Consider the following 27798-nt stretch of genomic DNA (forward strand, 5'->3'; position numbering starts at 1 on the left):
ACCACAGGAAAGGGGGAAGCCACTCATAATTTTTTTTATTGGGTAGAACACAGATTTCCCATTCACTTGCTGGACAAGGTTGGTGACGTTGGCCGGATGGGGGATGTTCTGTTTCAAGAATATTGTTCTGATTCAGTGGGTAAATATTAGGCTTCATCAGCCCACAAACTCCCTCAGACATTAGTTGTTCATTAACTTTTTCATATAAAAGACCTCACTTCTGTGGATTTGTCACATCCAAAATGGAAAGGCATTTTTTTGTCGCTTGGCTGTTTCTTTCTTCACTACAAGTATTTGTGGAACCTGCAGCACCTGAGGTAATTGTCCTTTTTTAAAAATTAGACATGTTTCATCTGTCTTTAGAATATTGTGAAAATGTACATGAATTTGCAATATCCATTTTTAAAAAAAGAACTTAGTTTCATGTGGGGTTAGGGGTGATGGTACGTAATGGGAAGTCCTTATTTTGGGCAGCAGATTTCCATGGCTACTTTCCCTGATCTTACACCATTCACATCAGTAGACTACTCATGGGAGCAATTAAATGCCCAAGGAAGCTAGTCAAGGAAATCATGTGGAAGAAGTTTGACTGAATTCAGAGAATGTTTTCCTTTTCTTCTCCAGAATGCCATTGAAATCTACAGCCTGCATGTGGACTGCAAAGTTACCTCACGATATGCCCACACAGTAATCACCAGCAGAGTTGTCAACAGAGCGAATGAATCCAAGGAGGCTCTTTTTGAAGTGGAGTTACCCAAGTCAGCTTTCATCACAAACTTTACCATGTAAGGCTTTGTAAGCTCATGCCTGGGGCCTATAATAATAATAATAATAATAATAATAACGGTCAAAGACCAGCTCTCTGGGTCCTCTTAAAGATTAGAGGGCTTGCTCCAGCCCAGCTATTCTGTGAATGGAAGGACTTCTTCCATCTGAGGAAGTGAGTTGCAACCAGTAAGCGGTTCCAGTGCCATCAACCAAATGTCCCAATGAGTGGAAGGAGGAGACAATTTTCACCTTTTAATTTATAAAAGCAGAATCTTACTGGAATTGAATTCACCATCCCCCAACAGCCCCAACATCACCTCCCACATGGTTCTGAAGGGTCCCCCAACTCCAGAGCAGTTTTGGGGGGAGCAATAGATGGGCTGCATAAGAGGATATGTTCTCTTCCTAATGATTTTAACTGTTCAAAACACTGTTTCTTAAGGACCATAGATGGAGTAACATATCCTGGACTAATCAAGGAGAAGAAATCTGCACAAGATCAGTATGATGCTGCGGTTTCACGTGGACAAAGTGCTGGACTTGTCAAGTAAGCAACTCCCCCAATGCTGCCACTCCAGTCATGGGTAAAGCCATAGAAATGATAGAAGCCTCTTCTTCTTCTTCTTCTTCTTCTTCTTCTTCTTCTTCTTCTTCTTCTTCTTCTTCTTCTTCTTCTTCTGCGATCACTCATAGCCGAGTAAGATTGTCTTCCATAAACTCATTCCATAAGTGACTGTGGAGGCCAATTCTGGATCCACACGTCCTTCCACAGTGGGGACATTGGTTTCCGGGCGGGAGTTGATCATGGTGTGGATTTGCCAAGTATGCATTCCTCTAAACACGTTTCTCCCTTTTGTCCTGAGTTTGAATGTCTTCAAAGCCCATGACACCTTTGGTAAAGACTGTTCTCCAACTGGAGCGCTCGCAGGCCAGTGTTTCCCAGTTGTCAGTGTTTATACTACATTTTTTAGATTTGCCTGGAGGCAGTCTTTAAACCTCTTTGAATAAAGGACTGTCCAGGGGTCCTTTACCTTTTACATTTAAAGCCATAGAGAGGATAGAAGTGTATAAGAATATTTGGAAAGTGGCTTACACCAACTACTTTACTAGACATTGCCACTACTTCTTAGCACTACAGACATCATTCCCCAAAGCTGAAGTGTGTCAAGATAATGCAAACCAGACCAAATGCAAACCAGACCAAATGCAAACCAGACCAAATAATCACACAACAATACAAAGGGGAAAAGCGAAAAGAAAAAGGTTCCAAACCCAATGTTGTGAGCAGAAATTGCCCCCAAATGCAGGTCAACTGTGATCATTAAGCAAAACCTTAAGGACAAGATGGATTGGAGCCAAAGTTCTGCTGATTTACTAGGTCTTTTCTGCCTCTGTCTTTCTTGCCTTGGACCTCCTCAGAAGCCTCTCCAAAATGTCAGGTGCCCTCAGTGTAAGCTGTGGCTTGGGACAGCAGCACTGGAAGGGTGGATTGTGGAAATTTAGTGAAGGGACTTTGCAATAATGTATTATAGTCCTAGGAATATGCCCAAATTATAACATTCGATAGAGTATAGATTTGACTAGATTTTAATCAATCTAAAAGAGCTATTTGCGGCTTTAATGAAGTAGACCTACTAAGGGTTACAGACACCATATCAAACACTCACTGGTATAGCCTATTGATGTCACTGAAGTTCAAACATTTTCTTGGCTTCAAATGTGAACTTTACAAATGATAATGTTCAGCTGCATTATGAACTGACTGCTGTTTCCCTGAGAAGTTTCCCCCCAGCAAAGATCATTGGAGACTGTAATTTCCCGAGGGGCTCTTAGTATTCAGTAAAGACACCAGATGTTCTAGAAATGTCATGTTTTTGGAAGTTCAGCAGTGTCCTATCCACAGGGAGACCCAGGAGAAGTAGCTTTCAGACCTCTTAACATCAGCTGTTTCCTTTTGCCTGAAACAGTAAGTGATGCTGAATTTCTCTCTCTGGTCTGTTTAGTACCTTCTGTTTTGTTCAGTATCCTCTGTTTAGATCATCTCTTTCAGATTAGTGCAAACATTCAGCACAATTGTTTAGATGTGCTTCCTTCCATTCTTTGGCTTCTTGAGATTTAACATAAAATAATTAGAATGAGTGGCAAATAGGTTTTAAAAAAACAGCACATGTGAATTACATGGTTGGCTTAAGTCTTTGGGCAACATTTTATCATGAGCAAATGACTGTTTCCAACATCAAATGGGGTGCGCCTTTTGCATGGTCGCGAGTAGCCCCCTTGGATCACGGTGCAGCTCCTGGCAGTTCGACCTGGCACCACCTTCCCAGGTTGGATACCTGTGGACTCCACCTACTCTAGCAGCTGCCCAATCCCGGCTGGGGAGGTGTTGCCGAGGGGATTAGCCAGATAGAAGGAGGGATTATGCAGTGCACACAATGGAAGTTGAGTCATACCTGGGAAGCAGCCGTTGGATTCAGAGCTTCCCCACCCTCCACTCCCTCAATTAACATTTACTTTGCAGGTTAACCACCTTTTTCCACAGCCACACAGGCATGCAGGCGCTGCTATGACAAGGTCGCTGTTGAAGGGCCGGAAAGGACTTTCCCTGTATTGGCAGGTTTCGCCTTTCCCGTAGCAATTCGTCACAACTTTGGCGGTTGCAGGTCTTGGGTAGAGTCCTTTAGTCATCTACAAAATTTGGGGGGGCGGTGACCCCCACTCCCATTGCGGCGTCAATAACAGGGTTCCCGTTAAAGGGGTCTCAGGGGGAGGCATTGACCATACGCCCTGAGGTCATCCCTGCCCCCCCTCCAGTGGCGGCGAATGGGGAGGCGGGCTATCTGCTTATATGTTCTCCAGAGCTAGCCCACTCCCCACTCATGCTGGATAACCCTGAAGTTACCCAGAACCCCTGCTGGGGGGCTTGGAAGCATAAACGCCCAATGCCTGAGCCAAGGTCTTCCTACATCTGAATATTAATAAAGTTGTGGCCAATTTAATCCCATAGAACGTTGTCACATGTCGTTATTTCCCTCAGGGGCTGCCCGGGGTTCGGGGGATTCCGCCTCGCCATGCCATACACTACTTCGAAATCCAGTACCACATGAGTTGACTGCTACTCATGCAGTGGGAATATCTGCAGGGGAAGGAGATGAAGGAAACATCTCATGGCACATGGAAGTCCATTCTGCTAGTGCATGGGCACAACTTAATATCACTCAAGAGTTCATTTCGCAGACAAACTTAAGGACGAGCTGCCAAATTCTTGCATAAAGTTTAAATTCTTCATGTCCCTTCAGATCAACTGGAAGAAAACTAGAACAGTTTCGTGTTTCAGTCAATGTTGCAGCAGCTGCCAAAGTTAACTTTGAACTCACATATGAGGAACTTCTAAAGCGAAAGCTGGGAAAGTATGAACTGCTGATGAAGGTCAAGCCCAAACAACTTGTTAAACACTTTCAGGTAAATTCTTGGAATTTATATAAATTCTTTTTATAAATGACACCAATTGCTGGCCCCATGTTGTAGCAGAAGGTTATGACTCTGAAGCATTTTTTTTTATTATCTTCAGATTGACACCCACATATTTGAACCTCAAGGTATAAGTGCATTGGAAACTGAGAACACTTTCATAACCAATGAACTGAACAATGCCCTAACAAAGGTGCAGAATGAGACAAAGGTGTGTATTACATGGACTACAAGACTTAGCATGCTTTTAAACAAAATCACCAGCCCTCCTATGTTAGCTTGACTGATTGTCTGCTTTTTTGGCTCATATTTAGGCCCACATTTCATTTAAACCAACCATAGATCAACAAAGAAAAACCCCTGGACTGGATGACACGCTCCTCGACGGAGATTTTCTCATACGTTATGATGTTAAAAGGAGTGAGACTGCAGGTGATATACAGGTAAAAGATTACTGAGAATTCAGAGTAATAGGCATCACTTAGCTAAATTTTTTTTTTGGGGGGGGGAGCATAGGAAAAGACCTATTTACAAATTGTAGAATCTTAGTTTCAGGCAGCAACTCCTAAACTTTTGTTTGTTTGAAAAAGAACCAGAACTGAATTGTAGCATAATCTTCCTCCTGAGATTTAGACATTCCCGTCAGTTTTCTAGGTTCTTTAGTAAGAAAGAGAACAGGAACTTCCTTTAGACAAACAGTTGTTGGCTTCTCATTTTCCTAGTCTTCATGGACATCCCGACAGTAATTTCACCACAGAAAACTAACTGCAAAGGCAAAGGGTCTCTAATCTCAGTTTAAAATACAAATATTGTATCTCTAGGGACACAAACCCTATTGACATACCTGTACAGGTAAAGCAGGAAATGGCTCCCTTTAAAATTTCCTTCCAAATTTTTCCACTTCCCCTGGCATAGAAAAAGACCACATTTGGTAAATTATAAAAATGGTTTACTTTAAACTTTCCTTGGGTCATATAAATGTGCTTTACCATGCAGCATTCAGAAAAGTTGCAAAGGCAGCAAAATTAAGCTTGGTTACAAAATGGTAACAGTTCCTAAACTATTGGTGTAGGAAAACGTTTGTTTCAGACTCCATATTTGTCTCAAACAAAAGATGCTGCGGTTCAGAGCTCCTCACACACCCATGTTCACATGTAGACGGAGGTAACAAAAGCTTGGTTGCCTATTCCAAGTATTCCAAGTACAAATTCCAAGTATGTTGGAAAATGTACTTGGCCAATAATAAATTATTCCTATTCCTATTCCTATTTCCTTCCAAGGTCATGGGAAGTTACATAGGCTAAACCTGCTAGGACAGGTTACTCTATGACCTTAACCCCTTCATGCATTGATTAGATTCAAGCATGCTGGTTATATAAGGTGGGATTAGTCTACATTTAATGGGTTGGTTGCACTGCTCATACAGTGGGTTTTTGTGCACATGAATTCATAGTTAAATTGACATGTGGTCATAAGAAAGCAAGAACATAAGAAAAACCTGCTGGGGCAGGCCAATGGCCCATCTAGTCTAGCATTCTGTTCTCACAGTGGCTGGACAGTTGCCTGTGGGAAACCAGCAAGCAGGATTCGAGCACAAGAACACTCTTCCCTCCTGTGGTTTCTGGCATTTTGGCATTCAGAAGCTGCGGAGGCAAAAAATAGCCATTGTGGCCATCGGTAGTCTTATCCTCCATGAATTTGTTCAATCCATCACGGCATCCTCTGGGAGTAAGTTTCATAGTTTGACTATACACTACATGTGTTTTTTAATTCATCCCGATCTTCAATTGGATATTGAGAAGTTCTACTTCATGCAAATTTTTATACACCTTAACTGATTTTAATTCCCCTATTTTGTACACTGCTGTGTTGAGATATGAATGTGTGGGGACACTGTCTCGTAGCCCCGCAGATCATCCAAGATTTGTCAGCTGGCATCAAGGTGCAAGCGGCAAAGCCGCTGGGTCCTAAAACACAGCACGGCTGGCACTCTCTGAAGTCACTCTCACAAGCCAGAAATATCTGTTCCATAAAATAATTGGATTTGGACAATAAACAGACATAGCGTGGACTGAAGAAGATTGAGAAAAATTCTGCAGATTTTTAAACACAGTCCCTGGTATTTAAGCTCAGGCTTCAAATAGATTCTCGTCAAGGTGTTTGGATTTACGGAGGTGATTGTTACGTTCTTTTTTCTTCTTCTCTATACCTACAATTGTTTTTCTATGCCAAGCCTCATTAAGAAACCTTTTTTAAAAAATAATAATACACAACCGAGTATAGATGGACTTCTTTTTTATAATTAAGTATTTAGCTGTGCAGCTTTACTTCGACTTGATAAAGATAGAAGAAACAAGATGGCGCTTGTTAGTATGACACAGCACGGAAAAACGAGAATTCCTCCCTTTTTCGAGGGAAGTGGGAAATACTTGCTAGCTGACTTTATAATGACTTGAGATAACAATTTGGGACAACATACAGTGCATCTATTTGCAGAATTTCTTCATTATGAGCGAGAGAGAAGGCTAAGTGGATGTCTAGTAATCCCCCTTCTAGGGTCCAGAGGGAGGGGTTGTGTGGTCACCAGGAAAGCTGATCAATTGCCAAATAACTTACATCTGTGGAGTACAGTTCATTTACATTGCAATATTGCAAACAGTATGCTTAACAACTAAACATTGGGAATTTATCGTGAACAGTAACAATCTAACAACTTGGGAGTTACTGCGTCATTAAACTTCAAACGACAGGCTTGGACCACAGTCCGGAGTGGAAGATTAGAATGAAGTCAGGAAAAGCTGCTCTGGCAAATTGACGGTTGAAAAAAATATATAGAGAGAAATAAAACTGTACCCGATGGATGAAAGGATATATGATCTCTGACGTGATTGAGAATCGCACAGCCAGGGACGGGAAACTTTAAAGCGTTAAGATCGGAATGTGGAAAATATGAGAACAACAAGAAGAAGGCAGAAATGAATATATTGGAGATATACTTCAGAGGTCCAGAGTATAGGAAGTACAAAAAATTAATAATTTGGATTGTAATTTGGCTGTTTTTAATTTTATTTTACTATTTTTAATTGGATTATGATTTGATGGATTTATTAATTGGATGTTCTTATTGGAAAACTACTAAAAATGATTTATATATAAAAAGAGAGAGAGATGAATGTGTAATACATTAATACCACTTATTTTCTTTTCAGATTGTTAATGGATATTTTGTGCATTATTTTGCACCGAGTCAAATGCCAGCATTTCCCAAAAATGTGGTCTTTGTCATAGACACAAGTGGATCTATGATGGGGACGAAAATGCAGCAGGTAATGTTTTTCCAAATAGAAAATGTTCTCGTGTTTGTGCCATGATACGTCAACTGTATGTTACCAGTGACAATAGCAGTATCTCTTTGACAGTCACAATGAATCTTTATGGAGTCTGCTATTCCAAAGCAGGACCAAGCTGCTCCTCTCTTTGAGATTTGAGAGCTGAGGCACATAAGAACAAGTGTTTTAGCTCTTTAGAGCCTTGCTCATTTACAGTAGTTTGGACTTAGTCCCTGTCCTATTTTTGAAGCCCACTGCCTCCTTGGCTGTTTATGCAAGATAGCCTTCAAAGAATGGAAAGCAGTATTGTAGGACTGCCAATTCCCAGGGTCTACACATTCCCTTGTTCTCTCTCTGGTACAATAGGTTTTTCTTGCTTTTGTAGCACCTCAAGCATCTCCCAGGAAAAGCTATGCCACATTCTGAAAATAAGTTGGGTCTGTGTGTGCATAAAGCACTGGAGATACATCCACCCCTGTTACTACAACCCTAGAATTGTCTTTATGGGAGGAATCTCAAAGGGGCAAGAGAGGTACAGCAGTGCATGATGTGCAATGACACATTGCCACACCTTCTATTGACTGAATATACTTTAGAATACCAGCAGCAGACTATGTAAATTCTACTACAGTCCGAAACCAGCCTCATATCGCCACCTTATCTCAGTAAATTTCCGTGCTAAGTTGCTTTCTGTCAAGTCAATTTACTTAAGAGAAGGCTACAAGCATGCTGTTAAAAGAGGACATTGTCTCTTGTCTTGTCTTTTTTCCTTCCAGACCATAGCAAAGGATATTCAAGAGGGATATTAATGGCCTAGAATGAAATTTAAAATGGGAACCAAATCACAGTCACAACACAGACCATAACAGTTGTTCTGGGACACATCTTGCCCACAGCAACTTGCACAGGCAGGATCCTTCAACCTGCTTCATGGGCTACATTTTTTTCATGCACAAAACCACTTCCATATAGGAGAAAAAGAAAAATACATAGTTGTTAGGCTGTAGTTCTGTGTCCACTTATGGGGAATAAGTTCCATTAAACACAGGGGGACTTCCATATGAGCAGACATGCCAAGGATTAGGCTGCTAGACCCATACTCTGCAGAAATATTTATTTAAATACAAGTCTAATGTTAAGTTTCTGATCCTGTGGCTGAAAATTACATTGCTTTATTACTTTTTATAGACAAAAGAGGCAATGAAAAAGATTTTGGAAGACCTTAATCCTGAAGACCACTTTAGCTTAGTTCTCTTTAGTGGAACTGTGACTGTATGGACTTCATCTTTGTTGCAAGCTACAAAGGAGAACGTGGAATGGGCTAAACAACACGTTGAGAACATTGATGCTGCAGGATGTAAGTTTGCCAACTGAACAGACTTGTCAAGTTTTTTCAGCAGAGTTTTAATCAGAAATGCTCCCTGCAGTGTATTTTTAAAGTCCATACCTAATTCTCAGGTGTTCCATTTTTCATTCAACAGCTTCTTATGTTTTTGCTGCTCAGAAATATGACCACATTCCTCTTCTATTCCTTTATCTTCATTGGTTACTTTCTCCTTTCTGTATCCAATTTCAGACTTTGCTCTTAATTGTTCAGTATATTAATTCCTATTTGCATACTGTATGTTAAAACTTGCCTGTCTCTTGATTTTTCTTTGTGTACTTAGTGCTATTTTATTTTCTTTAAGCCATAGATTTCTACTAGTCTATGTCTTTTTACTTTCTTTCCCCATATCCCCAGGGCAACATCTTGCCTTTGATGCAGGAGCAAATGCCCACCAAGGTGCCAAGTCACTCAAGGCTGGTCAAGATATTTTGGCACATGAAATAGAAAATCCCACAAGGGCCTCTCCTCCAAACGCCAGCAGTTAAACATTGCAGTAATAATGCAAGATGTGCCAAAGCACTTTATTAAGAACTCAAACAACCCTTAGGCAAGGGAAAAGTCCCAGCAGAAATCTATAGCCTCATCCACCCCAGCACCTGGTTTCTAGAGAATTTATCTAAGGTCTGAGTTAAAACTCCTCCAGATCTTGGCAAAATAGAACACACATAAAACATGGGCTGGGTTAAAATAAAGCCTTTATTTATTTATTTATTTATTTATTTATAAACAGCAACATTAGGATTGAATGAATTTAACTTGCCTGTGTCTCTTAATTCAGTTGTGAAACTATTGACTGTTTGTGTACCCAGTGATTTCAGTAACTTTGCATTTTTTTCTTTTGTGTTTGTCTTTGTATGTTCATGACTTATGGACTGGATTTCACAACATTGCAAATAAGAAATGAAATAACTGTTAATTGGCTGCCTTTTCAAGACTGTTTAACTGTTGGGATGGCCGTTGCTGTTTCCCTCCCTCCATACCTTTGAAGACTCCTCTCTAGATCTATGAAGAACAATATAAATCTCTGGTCAAATCCATTGACATGTTTTCTTTCCCATTACAGATACAGATATTAATGGTGCTCTTCAGGAGGCAATAAACTCACTGGACAAAGACACCAAAGCTGAGTTATTGCCAGACCAAAGCATTTCCATGATAATTTTGCTGACAGACGGTCAACCTACTATTGGTAAATTAGAAACAGCAAAGCCACACAATCTGCTATTATTTTCATTTATACTTTTTTGTTTTTAATGCATACTTCTCAACAATTACTTTAATTAGGGGTGTGTGTGTGTGTGTGTGTGTGACCCTTTTTTCAACCTCCCACTTCCCTTTCTCTTCAACAATTTGCCATTTCAAACCTTCCACTAAAGATTCTCCCAATATCTTTGGTTTTGGTTTTTATGAGCCTCTTAAACATTCAGCATATCCATACAACTGACAAAGAGATAATCAAATAAACAAAATAGTCTAAACAGAGGTAGGAGGATTCTAAACAGAGAGGAGTTGAATAATCACACACAGACTGATCCTCAACAGAACTTTCTTCAAGCAGTTATAGCCTAAGTGGGAACACAGAATATACTCCAGACATCAGCTTGCTGTATAAGTCTACAAAATTTCCTCATGTTTTATAACTCTCTTTCATACCTTGATTTACTTCGGACTCACTAGATTGTTTGAAGTTCTACTCATGAGTGTCAGATCGGGGGGAAATATAGCCTTTATCTGGCGACAATATAGTACACCTGCAGTTTCTCAATAAGAAACAGGAAATCCTAAATAAAAAACATTATTCTTGGTACAGAAGAAATATGTATTATAGTTGAACACAAATATCCAATATTGAGTTCTGAAAGTTTTTCTTTAATTGAAAAGTCAGTGGGTGTTTGTAAACTCATTAATATTTTTGATACTCCCAACATCTGCTTGTTTCTTTCAAAATGCAGCATATTTAATTATTTTATCAGTGGCTGGGGTGTGTTCACATTTTATACCTATATATGACAGGTGAAACAAACATTGATAGGATTCAAAGAAACATACGAGAAGCTAATAATGGGAAGTATTTCATCTACTGCCTTGGCTTTGGATTTGACGTCAGCTACACCTTTTTGGAGAAGATGGCTTTAGAAAATGGGGGAGTGGCTCGCCGTATATACGAGGACTCAGATGCAGCCTTGCAGCTCCAGGTAGGGGAGAAACAACAGTAAATGAAGAATCTCAGAAATGTCTTCAGGTAGGCCAAAATATTTCTGTATGGAGAGGAATTCAGTCTTGTGCTATAAGGGAAAAGGTAGGTAAAGGACCCCTGGATGGTTAATTCCAGTCAGAGGCGACTATGGGGTTGTGGCACTCATTTCGCTTTCAAGTCGAGGGAGCCAGTATTTGTCCACAGACAGCTTTCCGGGTCATGTGGCCAGCATAACTAAACCGCTTCTGGTGCAACAGAACACAGTGATGGAAACCAGAACACACGGAAATGCCATTTACCATCCCCCATCACAGGGATTTAAACCGCCAGCCTTCTGATTGGCAAGCCCAAGAGGCTCAGTGGTTTAGATCATGGCACCACCTGCGTCCCTTGTTGTGGTATGGAAAACGTTCCGTCAACACGGAGCCTTTTAGCTCCCCTCTCTGCTTCCTATACATGCTCTTCTGGGGGTTCTCCTGACCACCCCAGAGCCAATTTTGGAGGGTGTGGGGGCACATGGAGGAAGGAGAGTGGGGGAGAGTCCCATTGCATTAACTGATTGGGTCCTTCCTCAAAGAGGGCACGTGTTGCAGTGAGACCTGGAAACTGACACCCTGTGTAGTGGGTGGGTACGATTGGTCCGCCACAACACCCGATTGGAAGGTCCCTCAATGCTGGGTTTAATCAGGCCAATGGGGCACAGTCCAAACGGATCAAGGGACCTATTTATACCCATTCACATGACCCAGAGCTTCCTCTTTCGGTGCGTGCATTCGGAACACCCATCCACCTCTCCCTACATTTAGGGATTTTGCGCTTGACCTTGCTATGCTGTTGTGCGTCGTCTGTCATTGGGACAGGGGCACAGCAGGAATTTCCCCCACTTGGCTGATTGGCTGTTGCCATTTGGGTTTCGCCTGCTGTGTAGCAAATAGTCACAACTTGTAAAGTTGTGGATAGGCTCTGGTTCAGGTGATAGGGATAGTAGAACACTCTTGCCATCCCTATGTGAAGGGTATTCCGTTAAAGGAATCCAGGGACTCAATGGTTTGTCAATCCCTGAGAGGGAGTTGTGCCCATGCCTGAGTGCAGGGGGACATTTGGGTGGCAGAGATAGTCTGTTCCTGGCTTTCCGCTTATCCAGGTGTTCACCCCTGGCCGACCTAAACTGGAACCCTGGGTCAGCGCTCCCTGCATGGCAGGGAGCTAGTCGAACCAGAGCCTGTGCAACCACTCACTTTCTGTAATCAATAAAGTTGTGGCCTAAATTCTGCCAAAAACCAAACTAAAATTTCAGTCAAGTGTGAATTTCTTTAGGGGGGAGGTTTCTGGGTCTGAACATCCAAAAGTATTTGTGCAGGCTTCTGCTAATGGGATCAATTACTTGAATTTGGCCCATATTTTTTAGACTGGCACAATAGATTTGTTCCTATTGTTACCTTTTCTGTCTGTCTCATTCAAGGGCTTTTATCAGGAGGTAGCTATGCCTATCCTGAAAGAGATTGAAATGAAGTACCCAGACAATGCCGTACTGGAAATAACTCAGAATAATTTCAAGCTGCTCTTTGATGGCTCTGAAATTGTTGTAGCTGGAAAGCTCCGCAATGACATTGATGATTTTCCTGTGGAAATTAAGGCTAAAGGAGTAAGTACTGAGTAAAAAAATGGCTTATTTTGTATGGACAACTTGGGACTGCATAGTCATTTTTCTGTCCCCAACATTCTGTGGTACATTCTGCTTTGAAACTAAAAACTGTATGCTTTTCATTTTATGATTTTTTTAAAAAAGTATTTGAAATTCTTTAAGGGAAAAGAAATCCTCTATCCAAATATCCCAGGGAGGTTCACAATAGAAAAATATGAAATGAGAATACAAAATACATAATTGTTTTATCTATATATAAAATCCTTCAAGCTGCATGTTTGTTTGTTTTCGCCTTTCTCTGTAACCACTTGACCGATTGGCGTCAGATTTGGACACAACATGCCTTGGCCATATGGTAAGGATATTAGGTACAAAGATTGTTAAAATATCACACCTTTCCCAGGTAAATCTGTGAATTTGTTCAAAAAAGCGCCCTCCTGTAGATATTAAATAGCACAGCACACACCACCCATTGCCGATCCCTCCTCTTCCCCCCCCCAACGTCACTGCCACCATCCAATCAACAGGCACATCACCCGCAAAAGGCAGCCCACACACAAAGACAGAGTTTGGCCTTGGTGGCATTTAAATGCCACCTGCAGCAGCTATAGAGAGAAGCCACGCCATAGCCACGCTGCCTGGAAACGTACTGTCCGCCTTTTGGGAGGGCTAACACCGAGATAGCCTGCTGATAGAAGCAGCAGGTACAGAGCGAAGCAACAGCACAGTCAGGCCGGCTACAAACGTTCCGTCCACCATTTCCGGATTCGGACGGCCTAACCTGATACTGTACAAAAAAATATACTGCCCTCCAATGCACATCAACAACATCAAACCAAGACATACAAACAATTCAAAAAAAGGAATCAGAAAATACAACAATACTAATAATGAGTTATATACACATAAATAATGACGAGCAAGAAAAGAAAACCAAAACAACCTCAACTTCAACGCAAAGTCCGATGGTAAGACATCAATTTCTCTTTTATACTGCATCTTCCTTTCCCATTACACTAAAGCAGCCACAGCAATGCGTGGCCGGGTCAGCTAGTTATGTATAAAAACAAACCAAGGACGCTCCCTCCAACAAACACATTTAAGAAGCCATAGAAGGTTAATCAGCCAAATGCCTGTTGAAAAGAAACGTTTTTGCCTGGCGCCTAAAGATATGCAACCAGGGACCTAGCAGGGAGGGGGCTGCCAGGGCAATTGCACCAAGTACATTGGTGGGGATGCTCCAGCCACCCTCCCTGAGCTAGCCCTGGACTGCTTTGCAAGACCCCTTGGGGAGGGCAGCATGAGGGGGACATGGCAGCCATGCACCCTTGGATCCCAGCCTCTCCAGCAAAATCATGAGCTCACAATTGTCTTGTTTCTATTGTTTTATTCACCATTTGTTGTTTTTATGAATGCAATAGATGCCTACTCTTCTCTTTCCCCTCCAATTTTAAAAGTTTGCTTAAATGGGTTTTTCCTTCGGATATCAGTTAGTGTACAAAAGGGTATGTGTTGCTTATATTCAGACTGAGTATTACCATGAATAACTCGCACTCCCCACTCGCTTTTCAGCATGCCAGTGAACTTACTCTTAAAGAAGATGCAAATATAAGAGAAAAGGAGCAAGTATTCCAGCATCAGAAATACATCTTTGGAAATTTCATTGAGAGATTATGGGCCTACTTGACAATTTAACAGCTACTAGAAAAATCGTAAGCTAATAATTGTGTGGCAAACCATCCCAGTCTCTGAGAAGTGTGAGATTCCAGGGGTTCTGTGTGCTTACCTAGGGTTCATCTTTCCCTGGGAATGAGGCTGTGGTGTCTTTATGATACAGTGGTATCTTGGTTGTCAAATGGAATCCGTTCCGGAATCCGTTCGACTTCCAAAAACATTCAGCTACCAAGGTACGGCTTCCAATTGGCTGCAGGAGCTTCCTGCACTCAATCGAAAGCCGCATCAGATGTTTGGGTTCCAAAGTACATTCACAAACCGGAACACTCACTTCCAGGTTTGCAGCATTCAGGAGCCAAAACGTTCGGCTATAGAAGCATTCGGGATCCAAGGTATGACTGTATATGGTTTGTTTACACGTACATACACACACAACCTCTGATGGAGGGGTTCACACCATAAACACCTCAAGAGGATCACTCTTCTCCTATAGCCACAACCTTGGATCCCAACAGAAATCAGGCATGGCTCTCTCTCTGGCATCCCAGCCTGAGGCTTTGCTTCCAGATTCTAGCTCCCATCACTTAACTCCCAACCATGACTTTATCTTTCTAACTACCAGCAAGTTGAGGGAGAGAGGCACCCATTTGCTATCTGGCACATATCCACTTCTTTTGTTACCTTAACAGTCCATGACCTCACCAGGAAGCTAACCAGGCTATTCCAGGAATTAGTTTTTAACACTTACTGGATCCAGGGATTAGAAGGATCTCGGCATACAGCCTCCTCCCTCGCAACTCATAGCACAATGTTAAGTGAGTAATAGTTGCTTAGTGACTTGAGAAACACTTCCTTCTGCAAGATCTTGGGTCATGCTGATAATCCCTTGACTTTCATTATTGCAGTCACATCCACACCATACATTAAAAATTGATATTTTATTGGAAATTTTTCAATTACAAAACAATAAAGTGGTGCAAAAGGGGGGAAAGAACAAAGAACACAGAACTGTTTAAAGGAGAGAGAAAATTATATGAATACATACAAAAATACCCTAACCTATACATTCTTTTATAAATTTGATATTATCCTAATACTAATGTAAATATATATTTAAAGCACATAGGTTCCTCAACAGAATCCCAGGAATATAGTCTGTTATAGGTGCTGGGAATAGTGAGGAAAATTACATTCACAGAATTCTTTGGGAGAAGCCATGACTGTATAAATGTGCTTTAAATGTATTGTGTGGATATGTCTGTTTCAGTGAGAGGGTGTAAATCATAGCAGGTTTTATCAAACTAAATTACTGTGCACATGAAACAACATCTGCAAGCACAGAACAACTCCTCCCCATCTTCTCCCTTGCTTACCCCTGAAATCTATTCTGGGTTCACCCCCCTCCAAAACCCTTCAGAGCAGGTTAGAGGGTGGTGTAAGGGGCCCTTGGTGGTAGGAGGAGGAGAGGAAGTCCTATTACACTTGTGGGTGTTCTGTGTCTGCAGTTATCTAGTTGGATAGAAGCCAACATTACTAACATAAAACCAGAAGCATATCAATCTCTGTATTTTGTTTCACTGGATCATGTGTAGAAAGCAGACAGTGCAGATTTTGCCTCTTTATCCTAGTGCTTCAGCTGTTGGAGAACAGCGGGAAAACCTGGAAGCTCGAGTTTTGAACATCTCCTTGAAGTTTGGATTTGTCACACCCCTCACTTCCATGGTGGTCACCAAACCCGATGCTCAAGAGGTGGCAAACAAGCCTACAGAGGCAGGTAAATCAGAACAAATTGTTCCCATGTCAAACTGAAGTGATACAAACAGTTTGCACATGCATTTATCTTTTGAATCTCACCCAAGTTCAATGCTAGAAGAATGAGTTGAGAGCTCTGGCTATATTGGGCGTGTTGGGAGAGTGGTAAAACAGTCAGATACAAGGATAACTATAGAGACAAGGATAATGATAAATGTAGCTTATAATTATGTGAAGAAAGGTGAAGTCACTGATGTGATAGCAAGCTGGCTCCATCTTCCATGGGACAGCCCTTCAGATATTTGAAGATGGCTGTCATATCACCTCTTAGTCTTCTCTTCTCCTTAGTCTTAACACCCAATAGCCTCAATCATTTCTCATAAGGCTTGGTGGCCACACCCTTGATCATCTTGGTTACCCTCCTCTGCACATGTTCCAGCTTGCCAATATGCTTCTTAAACTGTGATGCCCAGAACTGGACACAGGACTCCAAGTGTGGTCTGACCAAGGCAGAATAGAGGGCTACCATTGCTTCCCTTGGCCTGACAATTGAAAATAGTGTGAAATGCTTAGAGTGATATAATAGGCTAACTCTTTGGCATTATTCCTGATCTGGTTTGTGGTTTTCAGCAATAGAATTTGGTGAGTGATTGTCTGTTATGTCCTGCTCAGACCCATTAAAATCCAATAACTTCAGTAATAAGTAACTTAAGTCTATTTATTTCTATGGATCTACAATGAGTATGCAGAACGTTGGTGACATATCTTTTCTGGTTTCCACTGAGCAATTTAGGTACCCCAAAATTGTGAGATCGCACTATTGCTATGAAATAGTTTGCTCAAAAAGGGCACCCGAGAAAGGTGACAGATTAGCACACATTACTTCCCAATAGCACCAAAAGGCTATGGCATAATTCAGTGGCTGCAAACACAGGAGAAATAAAAATACAGATGGAGCTTACAGTCCAATGAAGCTGTCCTTGTTTCTTTGTCCAGATAATGAGAATGTTGCTGCTGGAACATCTGGTATGTAATCCACTTCAACAATTTAATACCAGTAACTTATTCCTAAGAATTTATATACTGTTAGAAAAATGATCTAACCATGAGATTCTCTCATAGGCATGAAGAAATCTTCAAGAATTGTAGGATTTTATAAACAGAAATTTATATCCAATGTTGTTTGGATACACATGGCATCCTGGAATAGGGGGCGCTACTTTGCAGTGGTTCCACTCCTATCTGCCTGAGAGGCGAGGAGAGGTGATTGACAACTTGCAAGGGAAGGGAGTTGATGTGAGGGTGGGACTTTGAGGGGGTTGGTGATCGGAGCCCCTAGTAAATATTTAAAAAAGTGTTTTTAAAGGGGGGGGGAGAGAATGGCTGTAGTTGGCTGAGCCAGACTTGGGAGGCTGACTCTGTCTGTCCATCCTATGTCTTAATGCAGGGGTAGGCAACCTAAGGCCCATGGGTCGTATGTGGCCCAATCGCCTTCTCAATCTGGCCCGCGGACAGTCCGGGAATCAATGTCTTTTTACATGAGTAGAATGTGTCCTTTTATTTAAAATGCATCTCTGGGTTATTTGTGGGGCATAGCATATAGATAGATAGATAGATAGATAGATAGATAGATAGATAGATAGATAGATAGATGATAGATAGATAGATAATCCGGCCCACCACATGGTCTGAGGGAGAGTGGACCAGCTCACAGCTGAAAAAGGTTGCTGACCCCTGTCCTAATGCATCTGTCCATCCTATGTCCTAATGCAGTTTCATTCCTTCTTAAGGGAGGGTGGGCTTTAGGAGTGACACCCTGTCAAGATAAGAGAGAAGTTAAGCTAAAAGGTCGGCTGCTTAGACACTTGGACTCCAGCCAGATGGCTCCTCCTCTTGTATTGAGTGAGTTACTTGCTCTCCTGGCTGTGACTCTTAATTCAGACTTACTCAGCTACAGCTCCACAGTCTGTTTTCTGGAGTGTTGAGAATTGAGGCACTTATCTCTCTCCTGTACAGAAGTTACAGAGTCACTTAAAATCCGCCAATGCTGAAGTCGTATGGGGTTAGAGTGGCTCTCTTTTTGTCTCTGGAGATGTGGAGCCACAAGCAGGGTTTCTCTTTGTGTACCATTGGACACAGCCATGTGAAGTTGGAAACACAATGTGTGCAGTTGGAAAGCTGATCATGTGCTGTGGAAAAAGGAGGGGAGGGAACTAGAAGGATTATATTTATGCCAGGGATAGTATGGACACAAATAATATTTGGGTAGAATGTGCTTTGCCTCCGTACTTGCGCAAATTGAAACATTTCCTTCTTTTTCAGCAGTAATAGATAGCAGTTTCTTTCCCAGTTTCCCAGTCGGTTCGTTTCTTACTTCTGCGCAAGGTAATGCTCCATCAAATTCTTGCATGGTTTAGGCTTATCTTGCACTCTGTGTTCCTTCTTCTGCAGCCATTGTAAAACAGTTGGTCCATGTAAGCCAATGGTGGCATATTATAATGGACGTAAAAATAAAAGTTTTCTGTTTCCACAGATGGTTGGGCCTGCCCCCCACTTTTAAGTACAGCACTCTCTGTGCCAATGCTCTGGGTTTGGCTACAAGTATGCAGGCAGGACAACATCAGTGTTCTTGTAATTTGGTGACTGCAAAGAATTGGACCTTTCCTCTCAAATCAATGGAAAGCACACTCTTAGCACAATCAATGCACAATACTTAACAATTAAAGCTTATTTGTTTTTTGTTTTCTTGGAGGAGTGCTACACTCACCATTTTCCTCACGCTGCTCCCCACAGGTGGGTATGCGAGTCAGAGGAAAATTACTAATAATTTAATAATCCCTTTTGTCTTTCTGAATCTCATGGTCATGAGTTTGAGTCCTGTTTTGGGCAAAAGATTCCTGCATTGCAGAGAGTTGGACTAGATGACCCTTGGGTTCCCTTCCAATTCAATGATTCTATGATTAATCAGTTTTGTGAGACTCTGATTTTTCTGTAATTTTCTTAGTCGCAATTTGAGACAGAAGTAGACTTGGGCATTCATCCTCATTTGTTTGCAGAATGTTTTTAGGGAGTTTTTATAATGTCTACGGTTTATTGAAGATTTGTTCCTGATTTGTCCCTGATTTGTTTGCAGGGTGGTTGTACACTGCTGCATCAAACATGCAAAAAAATCTCTCTCTGTGTGCAAGAGCATCAAATATCCTTTAGTTGTGCAACCTGAATTTGTCAGTGTGAAATACCGGTAGCATGACACCCACAAAATTTTAAGTGTCTTGTTCAGTGTTCTTGGGAAGGGAGGAATGCTTATTTATCCTTAAGAATAAATATGCATGAAGCTGTCAGTGTCCACTTTCTGAGTGTTTTCACCTAGCAGATTTTGCCCTGTTTCAGGGACATCAAGTGGCATTTCTCCTAGATGAATCTTTCAGTCAAAATTAGTTGGCAATTGATATACAGTATTTAAAAGCCACTTGGCAGTATTGTTTGCTGCATAGTGATTGTGATTTTAAATATATTTTAGGAATTTTTTTTAGTGGTAGCAATGTGTCCCTATACCTTAAATGGGACATGTTAAATGAAAAATAAGAATCCTGTTAAATAAAAAGTAAGAAAAACGAAACAAAAACAAAAAAATAGAACCCCAGTCCACATGACCAGTGATTAGACATGATGGGAATCATAGTCCAAAATCTCTGGAGGACAACAGGTTATGGAAGGTTGATTTAGTACTTATGTACTATAATAGCAGAAAATTAACAATTTATATATTTTTGGGTTATTTAGATTATGGTGATTATGGTCTTTCTTCATTGAAGTTGCTGGGGAGACACCCAGGTGAGTAATCCACACTTTATTCTCTATTAATATATTTTCCCCTCCACGAGGTGTTCCAGATATGGGTACATGTATTTGGAATCCCATTGGTAAGGTGAAGGGGAGCAGCATTCAAGACTAAGTGGGGAAATGTTTGGTGAGGAACAGGTTAAGCAGCACCCAGGCCACTCCTCAGAACAAATTCAATCTCCCAACATCCCCAGGTGGGACTTGGAAGGACTTATGCCTGGAACCCTGGAGAACCTCTGCAGTCAGTGTAGACCAGTGTTTTTCAACCTTTTTTGGGCAAAGGCACACTTGTTACATGAAAAAAATCTCGAGGCACACCACCATTAGAAAATGTTAAAAAATTTAACTCTGTGCCTATATTGACTATATATAAAGTAATTCTCTTGAATAGGAATCAAATAAACACAAAGAAAGTATTTTATAATTACTTTATTATGAAATAGTAAGTAAACAGAAATATGAAAAATTATAAAATACTTAAGCATAGTGAAGCAATCTGTGGGGCTGGAGAACAGACCCCCCCTTTTCGTTGCCCTCGGCGGAGAAGGGAATTAATTCGCCGTGGGGACGGGGAAGGAGCGAGCAGAGCAGGAGAGGAGGCGGCGGCGAACAAAGGCCAGTCCTACGCTGCCCACCCCCGTCGCTGCCGCCTCATTCAAGCGCGCCTTTTACCACCCTACCGGCGCAGGAGAGGCGAGCTCCAGGCCGCAAGCTCCTCCTCCTCCTCCCGCTGCCGCTCGCCTTCCCCACCTGGTGTGCCGGCAGCTCCGCACTTACTTGTCGAGCCAGAAGGTCCACGGCGAGTGCAGCGGGATCCCCTCGCCGGCGTCGGGCTCCAGGCCGCTCAGCTGCTGCTGCGGGTCGGGGTCGAGGTCGGCCTCGTCCTCCGCCTGGTGCTGCCGTGGCGGCGGCGCCGCCGGGCTCGGGGGCTCGGGCAGGCCCAGCTGCCTCTCGGGGGGTGCTGAGCGCCATTGCCCTGCGCTTCCTTCGGCCCAGGCTGAGTCAGCGCCGCCTCGCTCGGCGAAAGCCCGTCTTGTTGCGCACAGCCAGCAGGCAACAGGGGTCCCTGCCTGCCCGCTGCAAATCGGGCACGCCGAGCAGGCAGGCCTCGCTCACTGGCTGGCTGGGGGGGCGGGTTTTTCGCCTATTTATAGCGCCCTTGGCGCGCGGGCTTGGCTGAGCGGCGGCTCCCTGCTCCGAGCGGCTTGCCGTCTCCTCTCCCACTCCATTCAATCTCGTCACAGTGGAGGGAGGCACAGCTGGTCCTTTGAGCAGATCCCGGGGTGGGTTTTTGTCACACTCTCTTCGCTGCCCACTTTTTAAGTCACGGCACACCAGGCAACATCTCGCGGCACACTAGTGTGCCGCGGAACAGTGGTTGAAAAACACTGGTGTAGACAGTCCTGAGACAGATGGATCAATGGTCTGACTCAGTATAAAGCAGCTCCTCTCTTCCTAAATTCTCAGCCTTCTGAGGTTGCTGTTCATTAAAAAAAACACCACACACTACCTTTTCATGTTTGTTAAGGGAGAGTGTGTGTGTAATATGTAGCACATGTGATTTGGGAATTGAGAAAACTCAAGGTGTCACCTTCCTTAGTGCTATCCCTATTGCTTAATTTTAAGCCCACTCTGCTAGGGCTTTGTCATATGTGAGCAGGATGACTTTCGGCCACCAGCCACCAAGATGGAAGGGAAGACTCAAATGTAGCTTTGGCATGACTTCACTGAAGGTTTGGCAAGACAGGTCCAAACTCACAAATTGCACTATCCATTTTAAAATGACAATATTTTTTTGTTTCTGCTGATTCCTAGGCAATGTTCAGTCTCTCCCAGACACTGTTAATGAGTATCCAAGTTTCATTCTTCAGCTGACTCATGAAAAAAATCCCATTTGTTTAAATATCAATGGACAGTTGCAAACACCCATAACCCTGCTAACTGATCCAGACAAAGGTAAGCCTTCTAATGTAAATTTCTGTCAACTCCCCAACTTTCATGTCAAGCATTTTGGTTGCTTTCAGAAATCTGAATGAGTGCTTTCTATTTGACAATGAAATATGTTAAAATCGCTGACCAGGGAATTCTCATTTCTTGTAGAGCTTACACTGAAAAATGTTGTGACATGGGTTTCTGTTGTTAATATCATGCATTAGTCAGAATACGTGGTTTATACCTGCCTGTATCTTCTATCTTCTCTCTATCTGTCATCACATGTCTTACTTTGGTAAGTTATGTACATTTGTCAGTACTAACCAACAGTAATGGCACTATGCATGGAGAGATGGATGGAAAGCTATAAATACAGGCTAGTTGTGTCATCTGGTCCTAGCTGTAGCTCTTGCAATTCTGGTCCATTGTCTGATTTCAGTACAAAAAGGGGACAAGAAATGGTGGTAACACATGGATTTTGTTGCTCTTGAGCTTATATCATAGTTTTATTTATATTAAATTGTTGCTTAGTAAACAGCAATATGTTTCTTGTGTATGTTCCTCATATTTATTTTGACTATTATATTTTCAGGGATCCAAGTGACTGGCAAGCTTGGAGAAAACAGAAAGTTTATGGAGTTCAACGTAATCTATCAGACACCCAGTGTGCAAATCAATGTGTCAATGGGAGAAATTACACTGAATGATCAGGGCAATGTGAACTCTTTCCCATGGACAAAGAATGCATCTTTTACAACCAGAGGGTAACACCTGATCTTTCTTTTCAGTATTTGTTGGTCTGACTTTGAGGCTATACCTAATACTACTTTTACATTCTTGAACTCCTAAACTTATATAATTTTTCAAAGCACAAGCCAAATGGCTCATACATCCAAATAACAGCATTCATGTGAAATTCAGTGGATTCCCTCATTTTGGGATTTTAAAAATAATTGGTTTTTTCTTTGAACAAAACATTTTAATTTCCTATGAATTGAGGTACATACTTCATAATATATGTTAGTTTAGACTGGTGAGAAACAGTTAGCTGGCCAGAAAATAATGAAATTGACTCAGTAACTCAAGCTGAAATGTTTCAGTGAATTGTGCTCACTGACCTTTGTTCCGATTCATTTTGGGACTTGGATGTCACAACAGCTTTTGATACAATTGGCAGTGGTGCTGTTTTGGACAGCCTTACTGGAGTGGGTGTTGGGGGCATAGAGTTACGGTGGCACCAATCATGAGATTATATCTTGCCCCCCATACTTTTTAACACCTATGTGGAACAACTGAAGCTAATATTAGGAACAACAACAACAACAATTTATTATTTATACTCCGCCCATCTGGCTGGGTTTCCCCAGCCAATCTGGGCGGCTTCCAACAAAATATTAAAATACAGTAGAACCCTGAATTGCTGTCTGGAGAGTGTCCTAATCAAAATCAAAATAAAACTATTTCAATTTCAAGAGTTGATTTTGACCTTTAAATGTAAAGCCCTAAATAGTTTAGGGTCAAGTTATGTGCAGGAACACTTACACCCATACAAACCTGCTGAAGTATGATGGTAGCCACCCGAGACAGAATCTTTTCAGTAGTGGCCCCACATTAATGGAATTTCCTCCTCAAAGATCTTTGTGAGACACATTTTTTGGTTGTCTTTACATGGTCTCTTCAATTTTTTTTAGTTTTGCTTAATATTTCCCTAATGATGACTTTGTCTTTCAAAGTTTAAGCCTCTCACTCTAATACAGGCTTCTATGGCTTCTTTCTTTGGGTTTAATTTCTAATTTTTACCCTTTGCCGGAAATGCAACAAGAACCAAATGCAGAAATACCTATTAAATTATGCTACCTTGAAATTGGTATTGCAGATCCAGAGGTAATTCAGGGAATATTGAATTGTTACAATACATATAGTGATACAACTCTACAAACATATGGTATTCTATAGTAATAATATATATATTTAAATATATTAATATTTATTCAAGTATTTCAACATGTATATATTTAGAAACAACAGCATCACTTCCTTCCTAGGTTGAGCTTTCTTATTGAAAAGGAAAGGAGTCTTTCGCTATCAGGACCAGACGGTATCACAGTACAAGTTTACTATATGAAGGACCCTCTTAATTTCCTTGGATTGCACTTCAAGAATAGTGAACTTTTTTCTAACAACATTGCTGGACTTTTTGGTATGTATTCAGATTTTGCAATGAAGTAACAATCATCATGCTATTTACCATTAAGCTTGGCTTTGATGTAACACTATAACTTAATACTGTGTTCCTTATATACTTGGAACAACGCTGAAAGGAAATGAGCATTATTGTCTCTACATTTCAGATGCAATGGGGATGAGAAGGGGAGCCCTGATGTAGTGGCTTTCCTAAGTCACCTAGTCAGTTCATGACACCTTAAGTTGTGTTTCAACGGGCAACTGTCTGGTTCACAGCTCAATCTCCCCGTCACTACACCAATACTTGTGAGAATTGGGGTGGTGGCGCTGACATGATTGTCAGGAGAACCACTGGTGATCTTCATCAGTTTCCAGGTCCAGCCTGATGTTCTTTCTCCTATCTTTGGAGAGGGAACCCATGTGAGCTTCTAGGCCATGGCTGCCTCCTCCCTGGGGCTCACCATTCCTCACATACAAGGCAGCTCCACCTCAGAAAAGTGGTTAAGTGTTGAATAAATGTGTAGAGAAAAGTTGGAGAACCACTGGGCTTCTTGCTTTATGAGTAAAACTACCTGCTCCTGTTTAATTATTTATTATTATTCATAGTAGATGCAAATGTAATTCAGTATATACATTTTGTTTGTTATAGGCCTGTCAAAGGACACAGTGAGCTCCCAAACAAAAAAATACTTCCAACAAGATAAATACTAGACTAGACAGTAGTCAACTGCATCCTAAAATCAAGCAGGAATTAGCCTGTCTTTGGGGGGGGGGGGGTGTTGCAGCTGTTCCAGCATAGCTTTGAGAACTGCAGTTATTTTCCTGTGTTTTTCTTTGTGTTCCCCAGGTCAGTTTTACTCTAATGAACGTCTTCGTAGACACAGCAATAGAAAGAAGAAATTGACCGTACAAGGACAATCATATAGTTTCAGAAGGTAAAAGGCACTGAAAAACACTTGTTGTAGACTCTGTTTGGGGCAGTCCTTTGAAAGTGATTTTGGAGATATATCTGCAAACACACTTTCAGCTGAGCCAAGTTTTATATAACATCATGGGTCGGGAAGGTTGAGAAACCTGTTAAGATATCCATACTTTGTCTTCTTTTCTCTAGCTAAAAATGCCCAGGTACCCTGAGCTTCTCTTTCACCACATACCTTACACTGCTCTCCAATTTGGGAGGGGGTGGTATTTCACATGAAGAGGAATGTTGAAAGTGATAATAAAATATAGTAAATTGGAAGTGTTTCTATGCAAATGCAGCTCAAAACAATGAATTTTCATATCAGCAAAGTATCAGTCTTTGCCAACGACAAAAAGTTACCCTTTGTGAAGGAGCAGGGGGTTGACATCCATGGGGAGGGCTTATTGGGTCCTTGGACCAATGTCATGCCAGCCCTTACCCTGCCTGCTGCTGTCAATAAAAGTTTGGCCTGATTTTATCCCATCCCCATTGTACAGTCTTCTTGTTTTGCTGCTCTCATGGGTGACATAATGCGCCTGCCTGGGCAAATGAATTTTGCTATGCAGTTCTCCAAGCAACCAATGTTTACATAAATGCATATATTAGGGGGAAATGTGCATACAAATGTTTGTGAAAATAACATACATTATGCATTATATTAGAGGAAATTGCTTTCAAAAACGTGTAAAAAGAACCACATTCCAAAATGTGTTTATGAGGAGAAATTTGCATTGAAGGCTGATGAATCTTCATGAGGATTTTTTCATTTTTTAAATGTGAATTGCTGCACAAATTTGGAGGACTGAATTTAAGATGGGAAAAATGAGAAATGGAGAGAAGCGAAATTGGCAGATCCTTTCATCCCATTTGCAAAGGAAAGGGTTTTGCTAGCAAAAATCGGGGGAATGGTTGTAAATGCAGTCATGTTAAAACAAAATCCATTTTCAGGGGAATAACTGAGAAGACCATGCGACTTCCAATGGGGCTTATGCTTTCAATGGGAACTTATTGTTCGTTTCTCTTTCATTTTTAAGGCAAAACAAGAAAGATTACAGGATTGGACCGGGAGCCAATGTCAATTTTAGCTGCTGGTCACTGGATATAACTCCTTGAAGAACAGCATTTAAAGCAGTAAAAATGACCATGTTTTGTATTAAGTGTAACTATTACATTTTATTTCAGTGATAACTATTAAAATTGTAAATGTTTAATGCAGAATTTTAAATGTGGAGTCATTAAATCTCATCATCTATTTGGACAAATTTCGGGGCAGGTTTTTGTTTTTGGCTATTTTGGCAACACATACAAGGAACAAAAAATTATAATTTATGGTTACTAAAAAGATTCCATATGGTGGGATCCAGTTTGACAAAGACACTGTGTGGGTTGGGGTTGTACATGATCTATAATATTGTTACTAAAATATTCTGAAATCTACTGCTTTTCAGGCTCATGTTTTCACCTTTATTTCACACACAAAAACACCATCTTCTAAGGAGAAAGTCCTGTAGAAAGTCCCCTTCCCTTAATGTGCTATTATATCATGTATTAAATACAGTTATGGTGGTACAGAGGTTCTAGATGGATTTTGGAACAAACCAATTGCAATGTAAACACCTGCCATGCATATATGATTAATGGTATGTTTTCACAACATTTCAAGAATCCTTAGTTTCCAGCATGAGGGTCACACTGCTACCATTGGGGGAAATGGGCTCTTTCACTACCATGGGCCATGCTATCTTAATGCCATGTCCCATCAGCTCCCATAACACCAGCATAACATGAGAAGGGGGCTAGAGACAGTCCAAGGAAATCCTGTATTCCTATTCCATTATGAGGTGTTAAACACTGCTCCATTAACTCAAATACACTCAGAGTCCACTTTGTGATTAGGGTGCCTAGCTCACTTCAATCACAGTATTGCAACATTCCTCTCAGAAATGCCCCAACTGTCTTTCTAAGTTCCAGTTTCAAACACCCTATATTTAAAGAAAATAAGAAACAGTTGACGTAAACTTTTCATCCTTTTTCATTTTTACCATACCATTTCACCCCAAAGGGTCTTGAAATTCACATTACAAGTATTGCCCATTCATTTCCAAAAGTATACACTTAGAAATATGGAAATCTGTTTTTTAGATTAGGTCAGAATAATATTCGTCCATCTAGTTCTGTAATGGCTACTCCAGTTAGCAATGGCTTTCCAGGGTCTCTGGACGAAGGTCCGATCCATTTAGTTGCAGATATCAGAGACTGGACTTGGGACGTTCTGCATTGCAGGCACCCTGCCACCAAGCTACAGTCATTCATGGCTGCCAAAGGAGCCATTAAATCAACATTTAAGAAAGACTTTGCACTAACCCATTGGCAGTGGTGGAGTAAGGCTCTGCGGTACCCGGGGCGGCAAAGGAAACGCCCCGGGGCGGGGCGTTGTGACGTCACAATGTGACGCCCCGACGCCCCGTCCCCGGGGTGTTTCCAGGAGTGCCGCTGCCGCTTCTGCAGCCCCCTTTTAAGCCGAAGAGCCCCCTTTTAAGCTCTGCGGCTCAAAAGGAGGCTGTGGAAGCGGCGGCGCACTCCGCCGTCGGGCCGTGCGCTGCCGCTCCCAGGGTGACGGAGGGAGCGGCAGTGCGTGGGAATGGTGGGAGGGGC

At 41.6% G+C, this 27798-nt stretch overlaps 1 protein-coding gene across 1 annotated transcript; it reads left to right on the forward strand.

Annotated features, from left to right (window-relative positions):
- Positions 1-216: 216 nt before the first annotated feature.
- Positions 217-26405, forward strand: LOC117042318 (inter-alpha-trypsin inhibitor heavy chain H4-like). Its single transcript, XM_033141867.1, is given in 21 exon segments — positions 217-317; positions 625-785; positions 1211-1315; positions 4068-4230; positions 4340-4450; positions 4554-4682; positions 7449-7565; positions 8757-8925; positions 10019-10144; positions 10969-11150; positions 12615-12797; positions 14370-14509; positions 16100-16245; positions 17220-17249; positions 18483-18608; positions 20007-20057; positions 21882-22022; positions 22591-22762; positions 24044-24198; positions 25030-25117; positions 26178-26405. Coding segments are annotated over 21 exon segments (2649 nt in total). The 5' UTR covers positions 217-242; the 3' UTR covers positions 26257-26405.
- Positions 26406-27798: the final 1393 nt, after the last annotated feature.

Source organism: Lacerta agilis, chromosome 2, assembly GCF_009819535.1.
Source record: "Lacerta agilis isolate rLacAgi1 chromosome 2, rLacAgi1.pri, whole genome shotgun sequence".
In the NCBI taxonomy this organism is placed as follows: Eukaryota; Metazoa; Chordata; class Lepidosauria; order Squamata; family Lacertidae; genus Lacerta; species Lacerta agilis.